Source organism: Saccopteryx leptura, chromosome 1 (genome assembly GCF_036850995.1).
Source record: "Saccopteryx leptura isolate mSacLep1 chromosome 1, mSacLep1_pri_phased_curated, whole genome shotgun sequence".
Taxonomy (NCBI): domain Eukaryota; kingdom Metazoa; phylum Chordata; class Mammalia; order Chiroptera; family Emballonuridae; genus Saccopteryx; species Saccopteryx leptura.
The window spans coordinates 98,267,469-98,288,841 of NC_089503.1; the positions used below are offsets into that span (position 1 = coordinate 98,267,469).

Genomic DNA, 21,373 nt, shown 5'->3' on the forward strand with positions numbered 1-21,373 from the left:
ACCCCAAGGTCGCTGGCTTGAGTACAAGCTCATCAGGCTTGAGCACAGGGTCACCGGCCTGAGCATGGGATCATCCATATCATCCCATGGTCGCTGGCTTGAGCCCAAATGTTGCTGGCTTGAAGCCCAAGCAGTCACTGGCTCAGCTGAAGTCCCCCTGCCCTGGTCAAGGCATGTATGAGAAGCAATGAATGAACAGCTAAAGTGCCACAACTATGATGCTTCTCATCTCTTTCCCTTCCAGTCTCTCTCTCTCTCTCTCTCTCTTGTTTAAAAAAAAAAGAAAAGGAAATGTAGTTGCCGGTATCAGCCAATTTATCCTTTTTTCTGACCTTTTTTTTTTTTCCTGACTTTTTACTACAACTTCTTCTTCTTTTTTTTTTTTTTGCATTTTTCTGAAGCTGGAAACAGAGAGAGACAGTCAGACAGACTCCCGCATGCGCCCGACCGGGATCCACCCGGCACGCCCACCATGGGGCCACGCTCTGCCCACCAGGGGGCGATGCTCTGCCCATCCTGGGCGTCGCCATGTTGCAACCAGAGCCACTCTAGCGCCTGAGGCAGAGGCCACAGAGCCAACCCCAGCGCCCGGGCCATTTTTGCTCCAATGGAGCCTTGGCTGCGGGAGGGGAAGAGAGAGACAGAGAGGAAGGCGCGGCGGAGGGGTGGACAAGCAAATGGGCACTTCTCCTGTGTGCCCTGGCCGGAAATCGAACCTGGGTCCTCCGCACGCTAGGCCGACGCTCTACCGCTGAGCCAACCGGCCAGGGCCTCCCATCCTTTCTACATGTCACTTCCTCCCTGCAAGAACTTCTCAGCAGACCCAATATGTATGTCACCTATCCCAACCTCACTACCTGGGCCCCCTCTCTGATCCTCCCACTCCATCAACAGAACAGCCTCACTGCCCCTTCGCCTTTCAAAGGATAACCCGTTGTCCAGTTTATAAATTCCAGTTTGACTTTAATAAATTAAATTCCAAGCCATCACACAGCAATAGATGTCATCTTCTCCCAACATACGGAAGTGCAGCCCTGCTTGTGCTCCATCATCACACAGTCTTTAAATGAAGCCCCTAAGGCCATCTGTCCAGGGAAGACTTCCCACCAGGCCACTAGGTCCCTCCTTCCAACAGAGCCACTGCTCATGGAGGAGGCATCAAGTACAAAAAACGATAATAAGGGGAAAGGAGGGATGAGGACCAGAAGTGGAGGCAGGGAGGTGGGGAGTAGCTGCCCCTCATCCCAGGCACTGACCCAACTTTTTATGAGCTGCCAATGTCCTCAGAGGACGACATTGGTGCTGGTCAGAGTAGAGACCTAAGGGAGGTGTGAGAGCCCCATCCCAAAGGGAATCGCCTACCTTCCTGAGACAGGAAAGAAGGGTCACCTGGGAGCGATGCCCTCTCTCATCTGTTCACTGAAGGTCCTAGACCTCACATATAAATAGAAAAGAGAATAAATAAGGGAGGGAGAATCAGCTGAGGAGCTGAGCATCCTGGGACTCCCCTGTGGGGCCACTGTCAACAGCAGGCTAACAGTTCTGAGGAATGCCCACATACCAGGACAGAGCCCTCTGCTTACTCCCAGCCACCCACTCCCTCCAGGTCCTCGGCAATGGGTACTCATCTCTCACATGCTGCCCACTGCAAGGACCCTTCCAAATGGCCCCACAGCCTGGGATAGACAGTGCTTCCTGGAACCCAGAGGGCTTCCCTGGCTCAGGCTGTTGGAAATCCAGGAAGGGGAATGGAAGGGGATGTGGGGAATGGCCTGAAAGGACTCCTACTCGATCCTAGCTCAGAAGGTGAGGTGGGCCCTCAGAGCTGAGGGCTGGGGTTGCCGTTAGCCTTGGGTTTGGATTTGAAGGAAAAGCGCTTAATAAGGCGGCGAGAAAAGCTGCCAGCCTTCTTTCGGACACTGGGTGTGGTTGTCGTGTTGGAGAGGTCATCGTGGGATTGGCTCAGACCAGGTTCCTTCTGTCGTGGTCTCCGGCGGAAGATAAGCTTGGTGCCACTGCGCAGGAAACTCACTGTGGGGGAAGAGGGCAGGCTGAGGCAGACAGAGGGACACTAAGGGGGTGTGGTGAGGGGGGGAGCAGAGAAAAGACCAAGCGTGGAGGGGTAAAAAATGCAGAACAGAACCAGGCCTTTGGCCTAGAAGCCAGTCTTCCTTGGGAAAGAAAGTAGAGACAAAACACATCCTTTATCCTTCCCGAGGAAAAACTCATGGGATTCTGTGTGCACTCCTGACTACTGGCCCTGATGAGGGATGTCATGGGGCCAGCTGCGCTGTGATGACAGACTGAAAACTGGGCCTCTTTACTATGGGAACTCAAAGGCTGAGCAGAGGCTGTTTCTAAAACAAATGTCCTCAGAGGCAGACATGAAGAAACAAGGTTGATTAAAACTGACTTCTTCCAAGATGTGAGCAGGAAGGGATGTATCTTGAAAACTTCAGAGAGGCAAATTCAAGCCAATATAATGAGGAAGGTGCTCAGACAACAGGCTTTAGACTTAGGAATCTCATTATCCCAAGAAGTGATGCAGGCTTACATCATTAATAGTTAAATGCATTTGTGGTTGACAGACTCATGGACAGAGGGATGAAGATGTCTGGGAGCAAGCCCTTCATCTTCACAAGTTTGAAGAAGTACCACAGCGATCCACAAACTGTGTCACTACAAGAGGGGCCCTCCTAGAGCTAGCCTGGGGTAGGATTTCTCATATTCACCAGGGAAATAGTACAAAATAAAAGGGAAGAGAGAAAAAAAAGGAACAAGGGAAGGAAGATATATACTTAAACACAGGAGAAAAGAAAAATGGTGGTAAATGATGCCCCAGGACCGAAAGCATCAAGTTCGCCCTCCTACTATAGCTTGGCTGAAACAGGATGGGATCTATGACAATCCTTAAGGAAAAGAAGGATAGGGCAAACTGGCTTGAGACTTTCGTGTCCCTAAGGGTCCAGTAGGACCCAGGTCATGATAGTCGGTATAAAAGAAGGGGGGGCTGCCAATACATCCCCACCTTTGTGGTCCTTGAGGCTGCGGGTTTCTAGGGCACCAGTAGATCCTGTTTCTGACTCGACATCATCCACAGATGGCCTCTCAGAAATGTCCGAACGTGTTGTCTCATCTGCTTCCTGGACACTTGTGGGGCTGGAGAGAACATCTAGGGGTCCTGGAAACACAGCTGGCGGGTCTGAGGGAGGTGAAGAGGGACCTCCACTGTTCCCTGCATAATCCTGTACTGAGGCCTCCAGAGATGCCGCATAGCCTAGGGACAGTGCCAACTCGTCCTGAGCAATGGGCACCTGACAAGAGGGACAAGTGTTAATGGACCGGAGTGACCCACTAGGTCTTCCTTCCTATGCCAGCTCCTCTCCCCAGAGCCCTGTTACCTTGGAAACACCAGAGATGATGAGAGTGCTACGCTTAGTGGGTGTCTTCTTGGCTGCTCGCCCACTGGGTTCAGTCAGCTGGCGAATCGCTGTCTCTGCTACAGGGTCCAAGCCATTGGAAAGGTGGCTCTCCCCTGCTGGAGATACAGAGGGTAGATGACTTGACTCCTCCCTGGCTCCTTCTTGGACTTAAACTCCTGTGCCCCATCCAAAGTAGTTTTTGACTCTGGGGCCCTAGTACCAGCCAACATCACCCTTCCAAGTTCCCAACTCACGGCTGCTGCTGTGGGAGGCACTGCTGGGGCCACTGCTCTCACTCAGCACAGTTGTTGTCTTCTCAGTCACCTCCACCTTGGACGGGGAGCGGGAGGGGGAGTCTGGTGGGTGGGGGAGGGTCAGTGAGCTGGGAGGTGCTTTAGAGTGGCTCCCACCCCATCTTTGTTGAGATGTAGACTTGGTGACTCAGAGGACAGGGGTGACTAAGAGATGATTAATCACAGGAGTGATTAAGACAATGCCATGGGAATCAATGGGAGTGTGGAAAAGTGCCATGGGGCTCACTGAGGGTGTGGGGGATGCCAGAGTTGGCACACACATCCACCAGAGGGAAGGGGTTCCATGGGACCCCTAGAGATAGGAGGAATGTCAATGGAGGGCTCCTGGAAGTAGAAGAAATAGCACGGAAGACACTGGGTGTGTTGAAGGACTCTACAGGGTACTGGAAGTTTGTGGGCAGAGGGAGGGATGATAAGGCAGTTGGGGCTGGGGAAAGAGATGGGAACAGAGCTGTGAAAAGACAGAGGGAACCTGGGGAGGTGGAAGTACAAGAGTCCCATGTGAGGGGTTGGAGGGTCCAGGACTGAAGTGGGATGGGAACAGTGGGGGAAATGGAAGAATCTAAGGGAAAGTCTGAGAGAAACAAAGATAATGAGGAAGTTGTGGTCGAAAACCAGTGGTAGTGGAATTAGGGCTTTCTTTTACCCTTTCCTTGTCCTGTCATGGGTCTGCAGTTCAGAGCCCCTGGCTAGAGCTGAGATATCAGGATGCTCCTTTTTACCTAATTTGCCATCTACACGAGGCCGGGACTGGACAGTGGTGACAGTGGTAACAATGGTGCCATCGGGCATGATGGTCCGGTCCAGCTCGATCTTCTTGGTAGGTGTGATGCTGGGGCGTGGAGTAGAGGGGTTGGGAGTTCCCAGGTTCTGGGGGGTGCTCTCTTCATATTGGAGCTGTCAAGGGGTGGAGGAGCAAAGAGGCCAGGCCTCAAAGAATGCCTTTCCCTGTCTCCTCCCATCTTCCCTCAGGGGTCAGCATCTCACCTCCACTGCTACGGTGGCTGCCGGCCCCAGGGCTTTCCCTGGCCCAGGGGTGAGCGGGCACACCTGTCTTTGGGACAATGGTCTGGAAGGAGAGCCCACAGGCAGTGTGGCCTGGCCTAGAAGTTCAGCTGGAGAAAGGGGTAGCACTGTGAGTGGGGCCCATGACCAAGCCCCAGTCAGTGTCCACCCAGAGGTGCTCCTTCCTGCCTTGTACTCACTGGCTCCACAGTTGCTGCTTCTCAGCACTTTGAGGGCCAGCTCCCGGCTGTGGGGGCCCAGATCCCTGTGGCCAAGAGAAGGAGGGGCAGGGAAGGAGCTTAGCAAAGGGAATCCACCCTCGAGCTGAGCACAAGTCAGGCAGAGAGATATGTGCATAAATAAAATGGTACAAGTGCTCCAATCAGATTAATTCCTGCCCCCCCCCCCAATACTTTCTCTTCCCAAGAGAATGGAACAGGGCTTAAGTGGAGACCATACTCCACAGCTGGGCATTCAAAGCCTCCCTGGTCTTGCCCCCCTCTACCTTCCCAGTCTCTCTCTCTATGTCAAACCACCATCTTTCCTTTGCTCAAGCTCTTCCCTTTGCCAACACTTGTCCCTCACAGTCTGTTGAAATCTTACTCTTACTCTAAGGTGTGGTTTAAATATTACCTCCTCCATGAAGCCTACTCTGATCCTTATGCCCCTACAGGAATTAATCACCTCCACATTAGCACTCCCATGCATTTTTTGTAAACGTTGACTAGAACACTTATATTACCTTCATTATATATATATATATCTGTCCCTGCCTCAAAACTGATATCAAATCAGGGGTGGGAGTGTATTTTGGTCACGTTTGTATCCCCAGGACTTAGGTTAGGACTTGGTATACAAAAGGGGCGCACACCAAGGCTTAGTGAAAACAGAGCTGGTTCATGCCAGGACTATGCGGGAAGGAGGTAATTCTCAGTCTGCCTGTAGGAGCAGGGGTGGGGGCAGGGGAGTCCTTCTTACAGTGCCAGGTCCTCAGTCCATTCCACCTCGGGACCAGCCCTCATGGGCTTGGTCCACTTCTGTTGCATGGGGTTATCGAGCTCAGCTACACAGCACAACTCTCCAGTGCCTGAGAAGAAACAGAAATTAGAAGATGCTCAGACAAAAGATGGGAAGCCACTGGAATAGAAAGGCACTGAAACCCTTGGCAGAGGGGTAGGAAGCACCTGTAACTATATAGCCTTGGCAGTCCCCTAGCCACTTCTAGCTCTCACCTTCCAACTCATTTCCCAGGTGTGATGCTCGAAGCTGCCGTAGGAATAACCGGGTAGGTCTGGAGATGGCTGGCTTGGAGTGAGTCACCAAGGGTGGCTTCTCACTGGGTACCTAAGAACAGAAGGTAAAAAGAATTCTATCGGGGTTTCGTATGTAGCAGAGCAGCTCCCTCGCTGCGATCTATTGAAAGTCAGCCCTCGCCTGACCTTGTCGGTGGCGCAGTGGATAAAGTGTTAACCTGGAAACGCTGAGGTTGCCGGTTCAAAGCCCTGGGCTTGCCTGGTCAAGGCACATATGGGAGTTGATGCTTCCAGCTCCTCCCCCCTTCTCTCTCTCTCTCTCTCCTCTCTATAATGAATAAATAAATAAAAAAAATCTTAAAAAAAAAAAAAGTCAGCCCTCGACACAAGGGTTTGTCGTTCCTTCTTCCTTCCTTCCTCCCTCGCCCACCCACCGGGACTTTGGGGGGGGGGGGGGACGCGGCCTCCGTCCACGCTCGCTGCGCCTTCCCGTGCGCGTCCACGCCTCCCACGAGACCCGCGTGGCCTGGGCCGCCCAAGCAGGCTCGGGAGTTTTTTTTCTTAAAAAAAAAAAAAAGGAAAGAATTCCAATATAGCCTGACCTGTGGTGGCGCAGTGGATAAAGCGTCAACCTGGAACGCTGAGGTCGCCAGTTTGAGACCCTGTGCTTGCCTGGTCAAGGCACATATAGAAGCTAATGCTTCTTGCTCCTCCCCCCTTCTCTCTCTCTCTCTCTCTCTCCCTTCTCTAAAATGATTAAAAAGGGAGAAAAAAAAAAAAAAAGAATTCCAACATAGTACCCTGGAGAGAGTACGCCTGCAAACTATTTGCTTTGAGTGCATACTCACTGGACCTCCAGGGGCGGAGCAAGCCCTGAGGTTGACCATCATGGCTGGTTGGGTGCTGACGATAGCATCCTCAATCAGTTCTTCAATAGTGGAGAGCTCTACTTGCTCCTCACCTCTCTGCAGTGAGGAGAATAGAGAATACAGAGGTGGAGCCCCAGCTCTGCCTCCTCTGGTGTGCCTCTTCCACTCCTTCCTTCCCCCAGAACTGCTGCCTTACCTCTCTGGCCTGCAGTTTGGGAAGTACTGTCAGGCTGAGATCTGGGCGATCTTTGAAGGCCCAGGAAACTAGCAGCCCCTCACCAGGAATTTCCTCCAGGTTGACTTCCAACTGGGAACAGGGACAAAGGGGTTGAGTTGACTTGCCCCCCTCCTTGAGTATTCCCAATCCTCAGGACCCTCCCTTCCCAAATTCCATCTCAGAAAAGAATCAAACTGAAGAGGCTGAGGCAATTGAACCACCCCCCTACCCAACTATGTTTTTCACACTCTCCTCCACCTGTGTTGGTGGCAGTGTCAGAGTGATGTGGTAGGTCTCCATGGAGACGGCAGCAGGGGACTGTTGGGTCACAGAGACTGGGAACATCACTTCCTCAGCAGAGAGCTGGCAATGCAGTACCTGAGATAGGCAAGGCATGGAGGCAAAGAGGGTTAGGCACGCAGGAAAGATACCCAATCCTGCTTGTCCTGCTCTGTAATGGGTCAGCAGACCCTTCCCCACTGCAGTTGTTCTTGAGAATTCACTGTTTTGGGGCCACATATCCATAAAAGAATCATATAAAAGCCAGAATCCTCTCTCCAGAAAATGTAGATATAAAAATATGTACTACATTTTGCATGTAACTTTAGTGGGATTCTCAGACCTCTTAAAGCCATTCCTTGCAAGCGTAAGTCATTCACTGACTTCACATTAAGAACCCTTGGATTAGCCCTGGGCAGGTAGCTCAGTTAGTTAGAGTCATCTCTATATGCCAAGGTCTGGGTTCAATCCCCAGTCAGGGCACATGCAAGAATCAACCAATGGGTGCACAGATGGGTAGAACAACAAATCAATGTTTCTTTCTTTCTACTTTCCTCTCTTTCTACAATCAATAATAAAATTTTTTTAAAAAAGAACTCTTGTACTAAAGAGAACTCTTGAAATTAACCCCTGAGACCCTAAAGAAGGCATTGCCCATCAGACTCTTACCATGGTGTGCTCTGATTGGTCTACGCAGGTCACATGACTAATGCTGGCTCTTAGTGGGAGTTGAGGCACCTCCTCAAAGGCAACTTGGATGGAGCTCTGAGGGAGTAATGTGGACACAGGATCAGGTCTCTGCAGCTCCCCCACAGGGCTGGCCTGCTCAGTTGCTGGCTGGGCCCTGACACTGCAGAGGCCTCAGCTGCAGGCTGGCTTCTGACCCCTCCTTGGCCCAGGGCTCTAGAATATGAAGTGTTCTTGAACACCACATTGCAAGGGGTCTGCAGCAGTTAGGGAGAACTGGGAAGCTAGACTACCTCAGAGATCAGATCACCTTGAGCAGAAGACTCTAGATTCCTCCTGGAATACCAGGAGCCTCTCTCTTCTCCCCTTAACTTCCTATTCATCCTCTACCCTACACCCAAAGAAACGGATGCATAGAAAAATAATAATAGCCTGACCAGGCGGTGGCGCAGTGGATAGAACGTTGGACTGGGATGCAGAGGACCCAGGTTCGAAACCCCGAGGTCGCCAGATTGAGCGCGGGCTCATCTGGTTTGAGCAAAAAGCCCACCAGCTTTAACCCAAGGTTGCTGGCTCCAGCAAGGGGTTACTCAGTCTGTTGAAGGCCCATGGTCAAGGCACATATGAGAAAGCAATCAATAAACAACTAAGGTGTTGCAACACGCAATGAAAACCTAATGATTGATCTCTCTCCGTTCCTGTCTGTCTGTCCCTGTCTACCCCTCTCTCTCTCTAAAAAAAGAAAAAAGAAAAATAATAATAAAGGTGTTGGTTAGCACCGAAACATAATAGCTGGGCAGAGAAAGACAGGCTTAGCTAAGGGTAAAATCAGATCAGAAAATCCACTTATTCAAGGTGAGCTGGAGAAACAAGGCTGAGGCTTCTTCCAGATAAACAGGATGCGGATGCACAAGACTATGACTCTAACCATATTCTTGGTGATGAAGACAGCTCAGTATGGCCTTGGGGAACTTTACTAGAGGGACTGGGAAGGAACGCAAGATGAAAGGGCTCCAAGATTCCAAGGGCCTGGCTAATTTCTCAAAACAGAAAGCAGGGTGGTACTAGGGAGCAGAAAGCTGCTTAGCTTAGGTCTTGAAAGAGCTTTCCAATTATTCCACAGTAGTGGAAGCAACCTACAGTGGCCCCATCTAGAGAGCAGGATGGGAACAAGAATGGAGCAGGGGGCACAGACTGAGCTGACAGCTCTTCCTTGGGTTTTGGGATGGGAGGAAACAAATCCACAGGGCTCATTTGCCTGGCAAACCAAGGGAGCCCATTTCTCTGCTCCTGCAGTTGTCCTGTAAGAAGGCCAAGCCCAGGGAGATAGGGAGATAGGGAGATGGGGAGATGGATGCTTGGAGCCCCAATCTCCCCACTCCCTGCAAGGGAGGCCAATGTCCAGCTGAGTCAGCTGCCCTCGAGAGTCATCCTGATCCAGGGACAAGGTACAGAAAGAGCTGGGTGGAGGTGTGAGTTCAAGATGTAGACTGAAAGATGTCATGTGGGTGTCTGCTGGACAGCTGGTCAAGAGACAGAGCAAACATCTTGCATGGCCACTTCTGTTTCAAGGTATCTGGGGAGCTAGTAAAACCCTCACACTAGTTGTGGCTGGAAGTGGAGAACCATCTAAGCAAGGGGCCTGATGGATGTGAGGGCAAGGAGAGATTACTGGGCCAGGATGGATGGGGGCTCCATGAGAAGGAGACCTCTACCTCCCAACCCCAGTTCTTTTTTTTTTTTTTTAATTTTTTTTTTTTTTAATTTTAGAGAGGAGAGAGAGACAGAGAGGGAGAAAGAGAGGAGAGACAGAGAGAGAAGGTGGGGAGGAGCTGGAAGCATCAACTCCCATATGTGCCTTGACCAGGCAAGCCCAGGGTTTCGAACCGGCGACCTCAGCATTTCCAGGTCGACGCTTTATCCACTGCGCCATCACAGGTCAGGCCCACCCCAGTTCTTAGTCTTATGATCATACTTCCTGCCCCACCTCCTGGGAGGCCAAATGCCCATGGTGCAATGGGAGGAAGTAGACTAGGCTAGTTTGTGACTGACACTCAAAGGACAGCTTCAAGCTCATCTACTGGGAGGAACATGGATTGTCAATCTGCTCTCTACCCAAACACCTTTCTCACAACACATCAGCATGGAAAAAGATGTGTTACAGAGGTTGCTGGTTCAATCCCCCATCAGGGCACATACAAGAACAGCCCTAAGTTCCTGTTTTCCTGTCTCAACCTGCCTCTCTAAAAATAAAAAATAAAAAAGAAAGAAAGAAAAGAAAAAGATGTGTTAGGCTGTAGCAATGAATTACTGAGGGGAGGGGGTGGGGGGTAATTCCTTGGGAATCTGCTTGATCACACCAGGGATTTGGGACACAAAATGTTTACTGGATATGGTGGCAGAAGAACAAGGCAAATTCCTTGGTAAGGTGCACCTGTCTCCCTTCTACATTCCCCCCCCCCCCCCAACACAATCAGCACACAGACTAGGCGGAAGTGCCCTCTGACACCAGGATTAGCGTTGCTATGAGAACAGCAATTTATACAGGGATTTGGAGCCAGAGTACCTTGACCACAAGAATAGCGAATTTGAGATACAGCCGAATTTCTGCAATCTTCGGCCTCACCTGCACCCTTTTCTGATCCCAGAAACGAAGAGAAGTGCTAGGGTTCCCCAGTTGGTCCCCACCCCCATCCGGACCTCCTGGTATGAGCGAGCAGTCCCTCCCCTGGAAGGAAAGGCTGAGTGAGGGGGATCCTATGTGCTTCTGTCCAACTCACCCCATCCTTGCAGGCCTGCTCGTTGAGCGCTCGCACCCAAGCACGCTGCCAGTTCTCCCGGAAAGACTTGAAAGCGAAAAGTGACGCCAGGAGGCTCCGGACGCCTGGCTCCTCCGGGGCGCCGACCCGAGTAGCCCGCAGCTTTAGCAATGAACGCCACACGCCGAGCTCCCGCAGGGAGCCCGCGGACTCAGTAGCTAAGGCGGGTCTCGGGCTCCGGGCCCCGGAGGTCCTCACCAGACACAAGCCCCGGGCATATTGCAGCAGCCAGCCGAACACCGTGAGCAGCGAGGCGGCGAAAAGGATCAGCAGAGCGGCCCAGCCCAAGTCCCGCTGCCCCCAGCCCGGATCCATGCTCCGCGCGGGCTCCAGTCCCAGTCCCAGTTCTAGTTCGGGCTCAGCCGCTGCCCCGGGGGAGCATGGCCCAGGCGGGCCGTGGGGCGGGGGCGGGCTCCCCCGGGGCTAGGCGAGCGGGCTCGGGAGCTCTCCGGGGCTAGGTACCCGGGACTGGAGGTTGCCACAGATATCAGTAAGAGGAGGTTCTAGGGTTCGCGACGCCGGGGTCCCTCTCTTCGTGGTCGGGTCGCTTCTCGGTCCGGCAGTCCGACTCGGGTTGGTCGCCAGCCCGCGCCGGACTTCTCCCACTCACGGCGCGGGCCCCGCTGGACTCCAGAGGGGACTCCTCTGCAGAAACAAGGGGGCTCGCGGGCCAGCACCAGCTCAGGGAAAGCTGCGGGAGCAGAACTGACACTGACAACACGGCCGGCGCCCCGCCCCCACCCGCCCTTAAAGGAGCCGCACCCGCGCGGGGTGGGGTTTGGCTAGCCCCGCGCAAAAGCCCTGGAGGAGGGCTGGAGCCGAGGTGGTTCCGGGGTTGAAAATAGGCGGGATCTTTGATTACCCCGCCCCCTCCTGGATTGAGGTACTCCCTCTTCCCAGAGCTCACCGCTAGAGTAACTTGACTTGCGGTGGCGGGATAGTTCGATTGGTAGCAGCAAGCTTTATCTCCGGTCCGGGCACATACGAGAACAAATTCAGGTTTCTCTCTATTTCTCTGTCTCCATCCCTCTCTCTCTTCCCCTCCTTCCTCTCTCTCTAAAACTAATAAATAATTTTTAAAAAATTTTAACATTAAAAAAAAAAAAGAGTAACTTCACTCTCCTGAGATGCTGCCTCCGCTTTCCCTTATGATTCTTAGATTTCTATAGTTTGGACCCCTGTGGGGTTAAGGTGACTCCTGTGGACAGCATTATCCTTTCTCTGAACACCTCCAGGTTCAGCAGCTAGAGGACCTATCATCCAAATATCTAGTATCCCATAAGCACCAAAAAAACTGGTATAATAGGTACATCTTTTCCTAGATATGAGAGTAGATTTCATTCCTAGAGGACAGGGGCTTGTCATTGCTTCTGGAGGCAGAAGAATGAAAATTCTACAAAAGTGTTCAAAGAGCCTGACCAGGCGGTGACGCAGTGGATAGAGCGTCCGCCTGGGATGAAGAGGACAGAGGTTCGAGACCCCGAGGTCGCCAGCTTGAACGCGGGCTCATCTGGTTTGAGCAAAGCTCACCAGCCTGGACCCAAGGTCGCTGGCTCGAGCCAGTGGTTACTGGGTCTGCTGAAGGCCTGCGGTCAAGGCACATATGAGAAAGCAATCAATGATCAACTAAGGTGTCGCAATGAAAAACTGATGATTGATGCTTCTCATCTCTCTCCGTTCCTGTCTGTCTGTCCCTATCTATCCCTCTCTCTGACTCTCTCTCTGTCTCTGTAAATAAATAAATAAATAAATAAATAAATATTAAAAAAAAAAAAACACCCAAAAAACCCCACAAAAGTATTCAAAGGAATTTCCATTTCCCAAGAGGTCCTTTTCCACAGACATTGCAAGGATTTTGGCACACAGAGCTTCCTTAGAAAGGTAAACTGGCAAGGTGTTAAATATCTCTCTCCTAAATACAGTTGATAGTCTGAGGAATGAGTACCTGGGAGTAAACAATGTCCTTTAAAGTGTTGAGTTGCAGAGCTAGGCAGAACCTGACAGGTCAGCAACAAGGTGTCTGAGCCAGAGGACACAGTGGATAGTGGGAGAGTCTTGAGCATCCCTGTATTTCACTGTAAGGAATGACGGGATGAGGGGGTAACCTTGCTGTGGCCCTACCCATGCATCATCACTGGACTCCAAAAACAATGGAAGATTCCTAGAATGTGGTTTTCTAATCTTGAGGGGAGGAGGAGAGAATTCAGGGCCAGAACCTAGGGATACAGGAGGAAGCTATCAGTGGGCAGAGCAGCTAGGGTTTAGAGGAGCAGGTGCCACGGAAAGTTGTCCAGATGCAAAGTTTCACTATGAAACCTCTCTTCCCCCAAGAACCCTTCTTCAGGAACCCTCTGACCTTCCAGGGGTCTCATTTCTCTTAGACCTTGACTTAATTTCCTCAACTTCTCCACTGAGCACTTGCTCCTGTTACTGCTTCACAATTCAGGTTTCCATGAATCTACCTATTTTGTTCTTTCACTTGTTGCTTAGACTGTAGTACTTATTTCATTCTGTCTTAAAGGCTAGCTGGTTGTTTATATATAATGCTTTTCCCACTGAGTGGTCCAGGCTGGTGAGCTTTGCTCAAACCAGATGAGCCCACGCTCAAGCTGGCGACCTCGGGGTCTCGAAACTCTGTCCTCCTCATCCCAGTCCGATGCTTCTTAAGGAAGCAGCTTAAGAGTGGGGCCCTGTTGCCTGACCAGGCGGTGGCGCAGTGGATAGAGCATCGGACTGGGATGCGGAAGGACCCTGGTTTGAGACCCTGAGGTTGCCAACTTGAGAGCGGGCTCATCTGGCTTGAACAAAAAAATTAATAAAAAAAAAAAAGCTCACCAGTTTGGACCCAAGGTCGCTGGCTCAAGCAAGGGGTTACTCAGTCTGTTGAAGGCCCATGGTCAAGGCACATATGAGAAAGCAATCAATGAACAACTAAGATGTTGCAATGAAAAACTGATGATTGATGCTTCTCATCTCTCTCTGTTCCTATCTATCCCTCTCTCTGACTCTCTCTCTGTCCCTGTAAAAATAAAAATAAATAAAAATAAATGAATTTAGAAAAAAAGAGTGGGGCCCTGTCTTACTTATTTTTCTTCCCTCATAACCAAGGTGCATTAATGTGCTGAAGTAGACTCCTTGAGGGAAACAACTGTATATCACTTTCTGCATTTATATCACTTTCTGGCCCACAGTACTTAAGAGTTTCTATTCACAGAGTAGGGATTAGCAAATTCTTTTTAATTCTTAGAAGTCTAACAGAAAATATTCTAGTAGCCTGACCAGGCAGTGGTGCAGTGGATAGAGCGTTGGACTGGGATGCGGAAGACTCAGGTTCAAGACCTGGAGGTTGCCAGCTTGAGCACGGGCTCATCTGGTTTGAGCAAAAGCTCACCAGCTTGAGCCCAAGGTCGCTGGCTTGAGCAAGGGGTTACTCGGTCTGCTGAAGGCCTGCGGTCAAGGCACATATGAGAAAGCAATCAATGAACAACTAAGGTGTCACAACAAAAAAACTGATGAGTGATGCTTCTCATCTCTCTCCGTTCCCGTCTGTCCCTATCTATCCCTCTCTCTGACTCTCTCTCTCTCTCTCTGTCTCTGGAAAAAAAAATATTTTTTTTTTAAAGAAAATATTCTAGTATACGCCTGACCAGGTGGTGATGAAATGGATAGAGCATTGACTGGGGATGCTGAAGACCCAGGTTTGAAACGCCAAGATTACCAACTTGAGCGTGGGGTAGCTAACTTGAGCACGGGATCATAGACATGACCCCATGGACTCTGGCTTGAAGCCTAAGGTTGATGGCTTGAGCAAGGGGTCGCTGGCTCATCTGGAGCCCCCCCGCCTCGCCCGTGGAGGCAAATATGAGAAGCAATCAATGAACAACTAAAGTGCCACAACTATGAGCTGATGCTTCTCATCTCTCTCCCTTCCTGTTTGTCTCTTTCTCTCTCTTTCTCACTAAAACAAGCAAACAAACAAAAAACTAATATACATGTAAACATTAATAATTTCTATATTATCTCCATGTTTTGAAAATTTATTCATGTCATCCCAGTGGAATGGGAGATCTGGGACTTGTTTTTCTTTTTCAATTTTTTTAAATTTAAAATTAACTATGTTGACATGATTTCAAGTGTCCCACTCAATATAACACCCTCTACACACCACATTGTGTCCCCCATGTCCCATGAAAAGTCTCTTTCCATCCCCGTTTCACACCCTTTGTTCCCTCATCCGTCTCCCTCCACCCCCCCTTTCTCTCTGGCTACTGCTACCCTGTTTTCTGTATCTATGTGTTATGTATATATAATTTGACTAATCCTTTTACCTTCTTAGATCCTGTTTCCTCTTCCCCATTCCCTCTGACAGCTGACCATTGGTTCCCTGTGACTCTGCCTCTGTTTCTATTTTGTTCCTCAGTTTATTGTGTTCTTTAAATTCCACATAGAAGTGAGATCCTATAGTATTTGTCTTTCTCTGCCTGGCTTATTTGTTTTCTTTTTTTTTCTTTTTTTGAGACTTTATTCATTTTAGGAGTGAGAGAGAGAGAGAGAGAGAGAGAGAGAGAAAGAAGGGGGAGAGGAACAGGAAGCATTAACTTCTATATGTGCCTTGACCAGGCAAGCCAGTGTTTCGAACTGGCAATCTCAGCATTCCAGGTTGACGCTTTATCCACTCCGCCACCACAGGTCAGGCCTCTGCCTGGCTTATTTCACTTAGCAAAATAATCTCCAGGTCCATCCATGCCATTGTAAAAGATAATATTTTCTTTTTCACAGCTGCATAGTATTCCGTTGGGTAAGTGTACCACAGTTTCTTTATCCATTTGTCCACTGATGGACACTTGGGCTCTTTTCAGATCTTGGTTGTTGCAAACAATGCTGCAATGAACATGAGGGTGCATATCTTTTGAATTAGTGTTTTGGGATTCTTAAGATGAATTCCTAGAAATGGAATAGCTGAGTCATAAGGCAGTTACATTTTTAATTTTTGAGAAAATACCATACTGTGTCCCACAGTAGTTGTATGAGTCTGCATTCCCACCAGCAGTGCAGAAGGGTTTCCTTTTCTCCACACCCTCTCCAGCACTTGTTTGTTGATTTGTTAATGAAAACCATTCTGGCAGGTGTGAGGTGAGATTGTGGTTTTAATTAGTATTTTTCTAATGATTAGTGACATTGAGCATTTTTTCATATGCCTGTATGTCCTCTTTGGAGAAGTGTCTATTCAGTTCCTATGCCCTTTTTTTTTTTTTTTTACAGAGACAGAAAGAGTCAGAGAGAGGGATAGACAGGAACGAAGAGATGAGAAGCATCAATCATTAGTTTTTCGTTGCGCATTGCAACACCTTAGTTGTTCATTGATTGCTCTACCATACGTGCCTTGACCACGGGCCTTCAGCAGACCGAGTAACCCCTTGCTGGAGCCAGCAACCTTGGGCTCAAGCTGGTGAGCTTTTGCTCAAACCAGATGAGCCCTCACTCAAGCTGGCAACCTCTGGGGTCTCGAACCTGGGTCTTCCGCATCCCAGTCCGACGCTCTATCCACTGCGCCACCGCCCAGTCAGGCTCTATGCCCATTTTTTTTTTTAAATAGACCCTCCATTTCTTTCTTTTTTTAATTTTTTTTAAGACTTTATTTATTCATTTTAGAGAGGAGAGAAGGAGGAGAGAGAGAGTGAGAGAGGAGGGGAGGAGCAGGAAACATCAACTCCCATATGTGCCTTGACCAGGTAATCCCAGGGTTTTGAACCGGCGACCTCAGCATTCCAGGTCGACGCTTTATCCACTGCGCCACCACAGGTCAGGCTATGCCCATTGTTTAATTGGATTGTTTGTCTTCCTGGTGTTGAGTTTTATAAATTCTTTCTAAATTATGATTATTAACCCCTTATCAAATGTATCAGGGAATATGTTTTCCCATAGAGTAGGTTTTCCTTTATTTTGTTAATGGTGTCTTGCTGCACAAAAGCTTTTTAGTTTGATACAATTCCATTTGTTTATTTTGTTTTTTATTTCATTTTCCCTGGAAGTTATATCAGCAAAAATATTGCTGCCTGACCAGGCAGTGGAGCAGTGGATAGAGCATCAACTTGGGACCCTGAGGACTCAGGTTCAAAATCATGAGGTTGCTGTCTTGAGTGCAGGCTCACCAGCTTGAGTGCGGGTTTGCTGGCTTAAGCAAGGGGTGACTCAGCTGTAGCCCCTCTCACTCACCATCAAGGCACATGTCAGAAATCAATCACTGGACAACTAAGGTGCTGCAACTATAAGTTGATGCTTCTCATCTCTCTTTCTTTTTTTTTCCATTTTTTCATAAATAAATTTTTATTTTAATGGGGTGACATCAATAAATCAGGGTACATATATTCAAAGAAAACATGTCCAGGTTATCTTGTCATTTAGTTCTGTTGCATACCCATCACCCCAAGAGAGATCATCCTCTGTCACCCTCTATCCAGTTTTCTTTGTACCCCTCCCCCTCCCCCTCTCCCTCATTCCCTCCCCCCACCCCCCATAACCACCACACTCCTGTCCATGTCTCTTAGTCTCGCTTTTATGTCCCACCAATGTATGGAATCCTGCAGTTCTTGTTTTTTTCTGATTCACTTATTTCACTCTGCATAATGTTATCAAGATTCCACCATTCTGCTGTAAGTGATCCGATGTCATCATTTTTTCTAGCTGAATAGTATACCATGGTGTATATGTGCCCCATCTTCTTTATCCAGTCTTCTATTTTTTTTTACAGTGATTAAAAGCCTTTAAGCAAACTCTTGGCCAATACAGCAAGAATCCATAAACGAGTAGTGTCCTTAACATGTTCATCAAGTCCAAGTTGGCCCCATCACCATGCCAAATCCCTGAAAAATGCAACCCAACCACAGTTCAGTCGGTTAGGAGCTGTCACAGGGAGCAGGAGTCCAGGAAAAGTCCACATCCAGGAAATGTCCGCATGGCACTGGAATTGTTGTCACCATTCTATACTTTGCAGCTCATGTCCAAGTCCCAATGACCACTGCTTCTAGCTGGTAATGATTCAGGTAGACTGGAATCATCTCTCTTTCTTCCTGTCTGTCTGTCTCTGTCTGCCCCCTACATAACTAAAAAATTTTAAATTAAAAAATGTTGCTACAAGAGATGGCTGAGAGTCTACTGCCTATGTTTTCTTCCAGGATTTTTATGGTTTCATGACTTACATTTAAGTCTTTTATCCATTTTGAGTTTATTTTTGTGAATAGTGTAAGTTGATAGTCTAGTTCCATTTTTTTTGCATGTACCTGTACAATTTTCCCAACATCATTTATTTTTTACCCAACACCATTTATTAAAGAGACTGTTTTTACTCCATTGTATACTCTTGCCTCCTTTGCCAAATATTACTTGACCATAAAGGTGTGAGTTTATTTCTGAGTTCTCTGTTCAGTTTAATTGATCTATATGCCTGTTCTTATGCCAGTTCCAGGCTGTATATTACAATGGCCTTGTAGTATAGCATACTATCAAGAAGTGTGATACCTCCCGTTTTGTTCTTCATTTTCAAGATTGCTAAGGCTACCACAATGAGATATCACCTCACACCGGTTAGAATGGCTCTCATCAACAAAACAACACAGAATAAGTGCTGGCGAGGATGTGGAGAAAAGGGAACCCTCCTTTTTCATGGAACCCATGCTGGTGGGAATGTAGACTGGTGCAGCCTCTGTGGAAAACAGTATGGAGATTCCTCAAAAAATTGAAAATCGAATTGCCTTTTGACCCAGCCATCCCACTTTTAGGAATATACCCCAAGGACACCATAGAACGGTTTCAGAAGGAGAAATGCACCCCATGTTTATAGCAGCATTGTTCACAATAGCGAAGATCTGGAAACAGCCCAAGTGTCCATCAGAGGACGAGTGGATTAAAAAGCTTTGGTACATATATACTGTGGAATACTACTCAGCCATAGGAAATGATGACATCGGATCATTTATAATAACATGGATGGACCTTGATAACATTATACGGAGTGAAATAAGTAAATCAGAAAAAAACTAAGAACTATATGAACCCATGCATAGATGGGACATAAAAATGAGACTCAGGGCCTGACCTGTGGTGGCGCAGTGGATAAAGCCTTGACCTAGAAATGCTGAGGTTGCTGGTTCGAAACCCTGGGCTTGCCTGGTCAAGGCACATATGGGAGTTGATGCTTCCAGCTCCTCTCTCCTCTCTCTCCCTCTCTGTTACTCTCTCTCCCTCTCTCTCTCTCCTCTCTAAAAATGAATAAATTTAAAAAAAAAAAAAAAAAAAAAAAAGAGACTCAGGCCTGACCTGTGGTGGCACAGTGGATCAAGCGTCGACCTGGAATGCTGAGGTTGCCGGTTCAAAACCCTGGGTTTGCCTGGTCAAGGCACATATGAGACTGGATGCTTCCAGCTCCTCCCCCTTCTCTCTCTCTCTCTCTCTCTCTTCTCTAACATAAATAAATAAATAAATAAATAAATAAATAATAAAAAATTTAAAAAAATGAGACTCAGAGACATGGACAAGAATGTGATGGTAACAGGGAGTGGGGTGGAGGGGTGGGGAGGGGGCGAAGAAGGAGAGGGAAGTAGTGGGGGGAGGGTAGGGGCACAAAGAAAACCAGATAAAAGGTGACGGAGGACGATTTGACTTTGAGTGAGGGGTATACAGCATAATCAAAGGTCAAAATAATCTGGAGCCTGACCAGGCGGTGGCGCAGTGGATAGAGCGTCGGACTGGGATGCGAAAGGACCCAGGTTCGAGACCCCGAGGTTGCCAGCTTGAGCGTGGGCTCATCTGGTTTGAGCAAAAAGCTCACCAGCTTGGACCCAAGGTCAGTGGCTCGAGCAGGGGGGTTACTCAGTCTGCTGAAGGCCCACGGTCATGGCACATATGAGAAAGCAATCAATGAACAACTATGGTGTTGCAACGAAAAACTGATGATTGATGCTTCTCATCTCTCTCCATTCCTGTCTGTCTGTCCCTGTCTATCCCTCTATCTGACTCTCTCTCTGTCCCTATAAAAAAAAATTAAAAAAAAAAAATCTGGAGATGTTTTCTCGGAACATATGTACCCTGATTTATCAATGTCACTGCATTAAAATTATTAAAAATAAGATTAAAAAAAAGATTGCTAAGGCTATTTGGGTTCTTTTTTGGTTTCATGTAAAATTTTGGAATATTTGTTCTAGATCTGTGAAGTATGCTATTAATATTTTAATAGGAATTGCATTGAATCTATAGATTGCTTTGGGCAGTATGGACATTTTTATTTTCTTTTTTTAACTAGAGGTGGGGGGAAGGGAGAGTGATGAGAAGCATCAACTTGTAGTTGCAGCACTTTAGTTGTTCACTGATTGCTTCCTGTATGTGTCTTGACCAGGAAGCTCCAGCCGAGCCAGTGACCTTTTGCTCAAGCCAGCAACCTTGGGCTTTAAGACAGCTACCTTTGGGTTCAAGCCAGAGATCATGGGACCATTTTGATGACCCTACGCTCAAGTAGGTGAGTCCATGCTCAAGCCGGCTATCAGGGTTTTGAACTTGGGACCTCAGCGTCCTAGGTTACACTCTGTCATTGTGCCACCACCAGTCAGGACAGTATAGACATTTTAATAATGTTAATTCTTCCTATCCATGAACATGGTATAAGCTTCCACTTGTTTGTATCTTCCTTAATTTTTTTTCAGTGTCTTATAATTTTCTGGGTACAAGTTTTTTATGTCTTTGGTTAAATTTATTCCTGGGCACTTCATTTTTTTGTTGTTGCAAGAGTAAATAGGATTGTTTCCTTAATTTTTTTCTGACATTTCATTATTGATGTATAAAAATGCCACTGATTTCTGAACATTAATTTTATATCCTACCATTTTGCTGAATTCATTTATTAGGTCTACTAGTATTTTAGTTGAGACTTTAGGGTTTTCTATGTACAGTATCATGTTTTCAGCAAATAATGAGAGCTTTACTTCCTTTCCAATCTGGATGCCTTTTATTTCTTCTTCTTGTCGATTGCTGTGGCTAGGACTTTCAATACTATGTTGAATAAGAGCAGTGAAAGGGACACCTCAGTCTTGTTTCTGATCTTAAGGGGATTGCTTTTAATTTTTGCCTGGGGTTTGCTTTTAGCTAACAGCTTTTGAAAAACTGATGGGGGAGATCCCTGGTGGGAATATAGCTCAGTTGATTAGAGCTTCATCTCAAAGCACAGAGGTTGCCAGTTCAATCCCTGCTCAGGGTACATACAGGAACAGATTGATGTTCCTGCCTCTCTCTTCCCCTTCCTCTCTCTCTAAAAATCAATAAATACAATCATTTTTTTTTAAATAAAAAACTAATGGGGGGGGGCAGGAAGAAAAGTAAGAAGAGCAATCAGCTGCCTAGAAAGAGCCATAGATCTGGTTCTACAAGTGTCATAACCCCCAGATTATCTAAAGCTGTCTCATGGACTCTATAGTTACTGTGAAATATTTTGGAACAGGCTTTGTCAGGCGATCAGACTT

The 21,373-nt window shown here is 48.0% G+C and overlaps 1 protein-coding gene across 2 annotated transcripts; it reads right to left on the bottom strand.

Moving 5' to 3' along the window:
• Positions 1-942: 942 nt before the first annotated feature.
• Positions 943-11,596, bottom strand: C2CD2L (C2CD2 like). 2 transcript variants are annotated; one of them, XM_066371920.1, is made up of 14 exons: positions 10,827-11,596; positions 8,029-8,124; positions 7,339-7,458; positions 7,060-7,170; positions 6,843-6,959; positions 5,974-6,085; positions 5,720-5,828; positions 4,942-5,006; positions 4,724-4,851; positions 4,459-4,633; positions 3,677-3,778; positions 3,402-3,535; positions 3,029-3,314; positions 943-2,031 (listed from the first exon to the last, which is right to left on the bottom strand). In XM_066371920.1, the coding sequence occupies exons 1-14, from the start codon at positions 11,178-11,180 to the stop codon at positions 1,820-1,822; spliced, it is 2,121 nt and encodes a 706-aa protein (XP_066228017.1). In that variant the 5' UTR covers positions 11,181-11,596; the 3' UTR covers positions 943-1,819. The 2 variants fall into 2 exon arrangements, with proteins under 2 accessions (XP_066228017.1, XP_066228010.1); XM_066371913.1 differs by having other exon boundaries at positions 3,402-3,538.
• Positions 11,597-21,373: the final 9,777 nt, after the last annotated feature.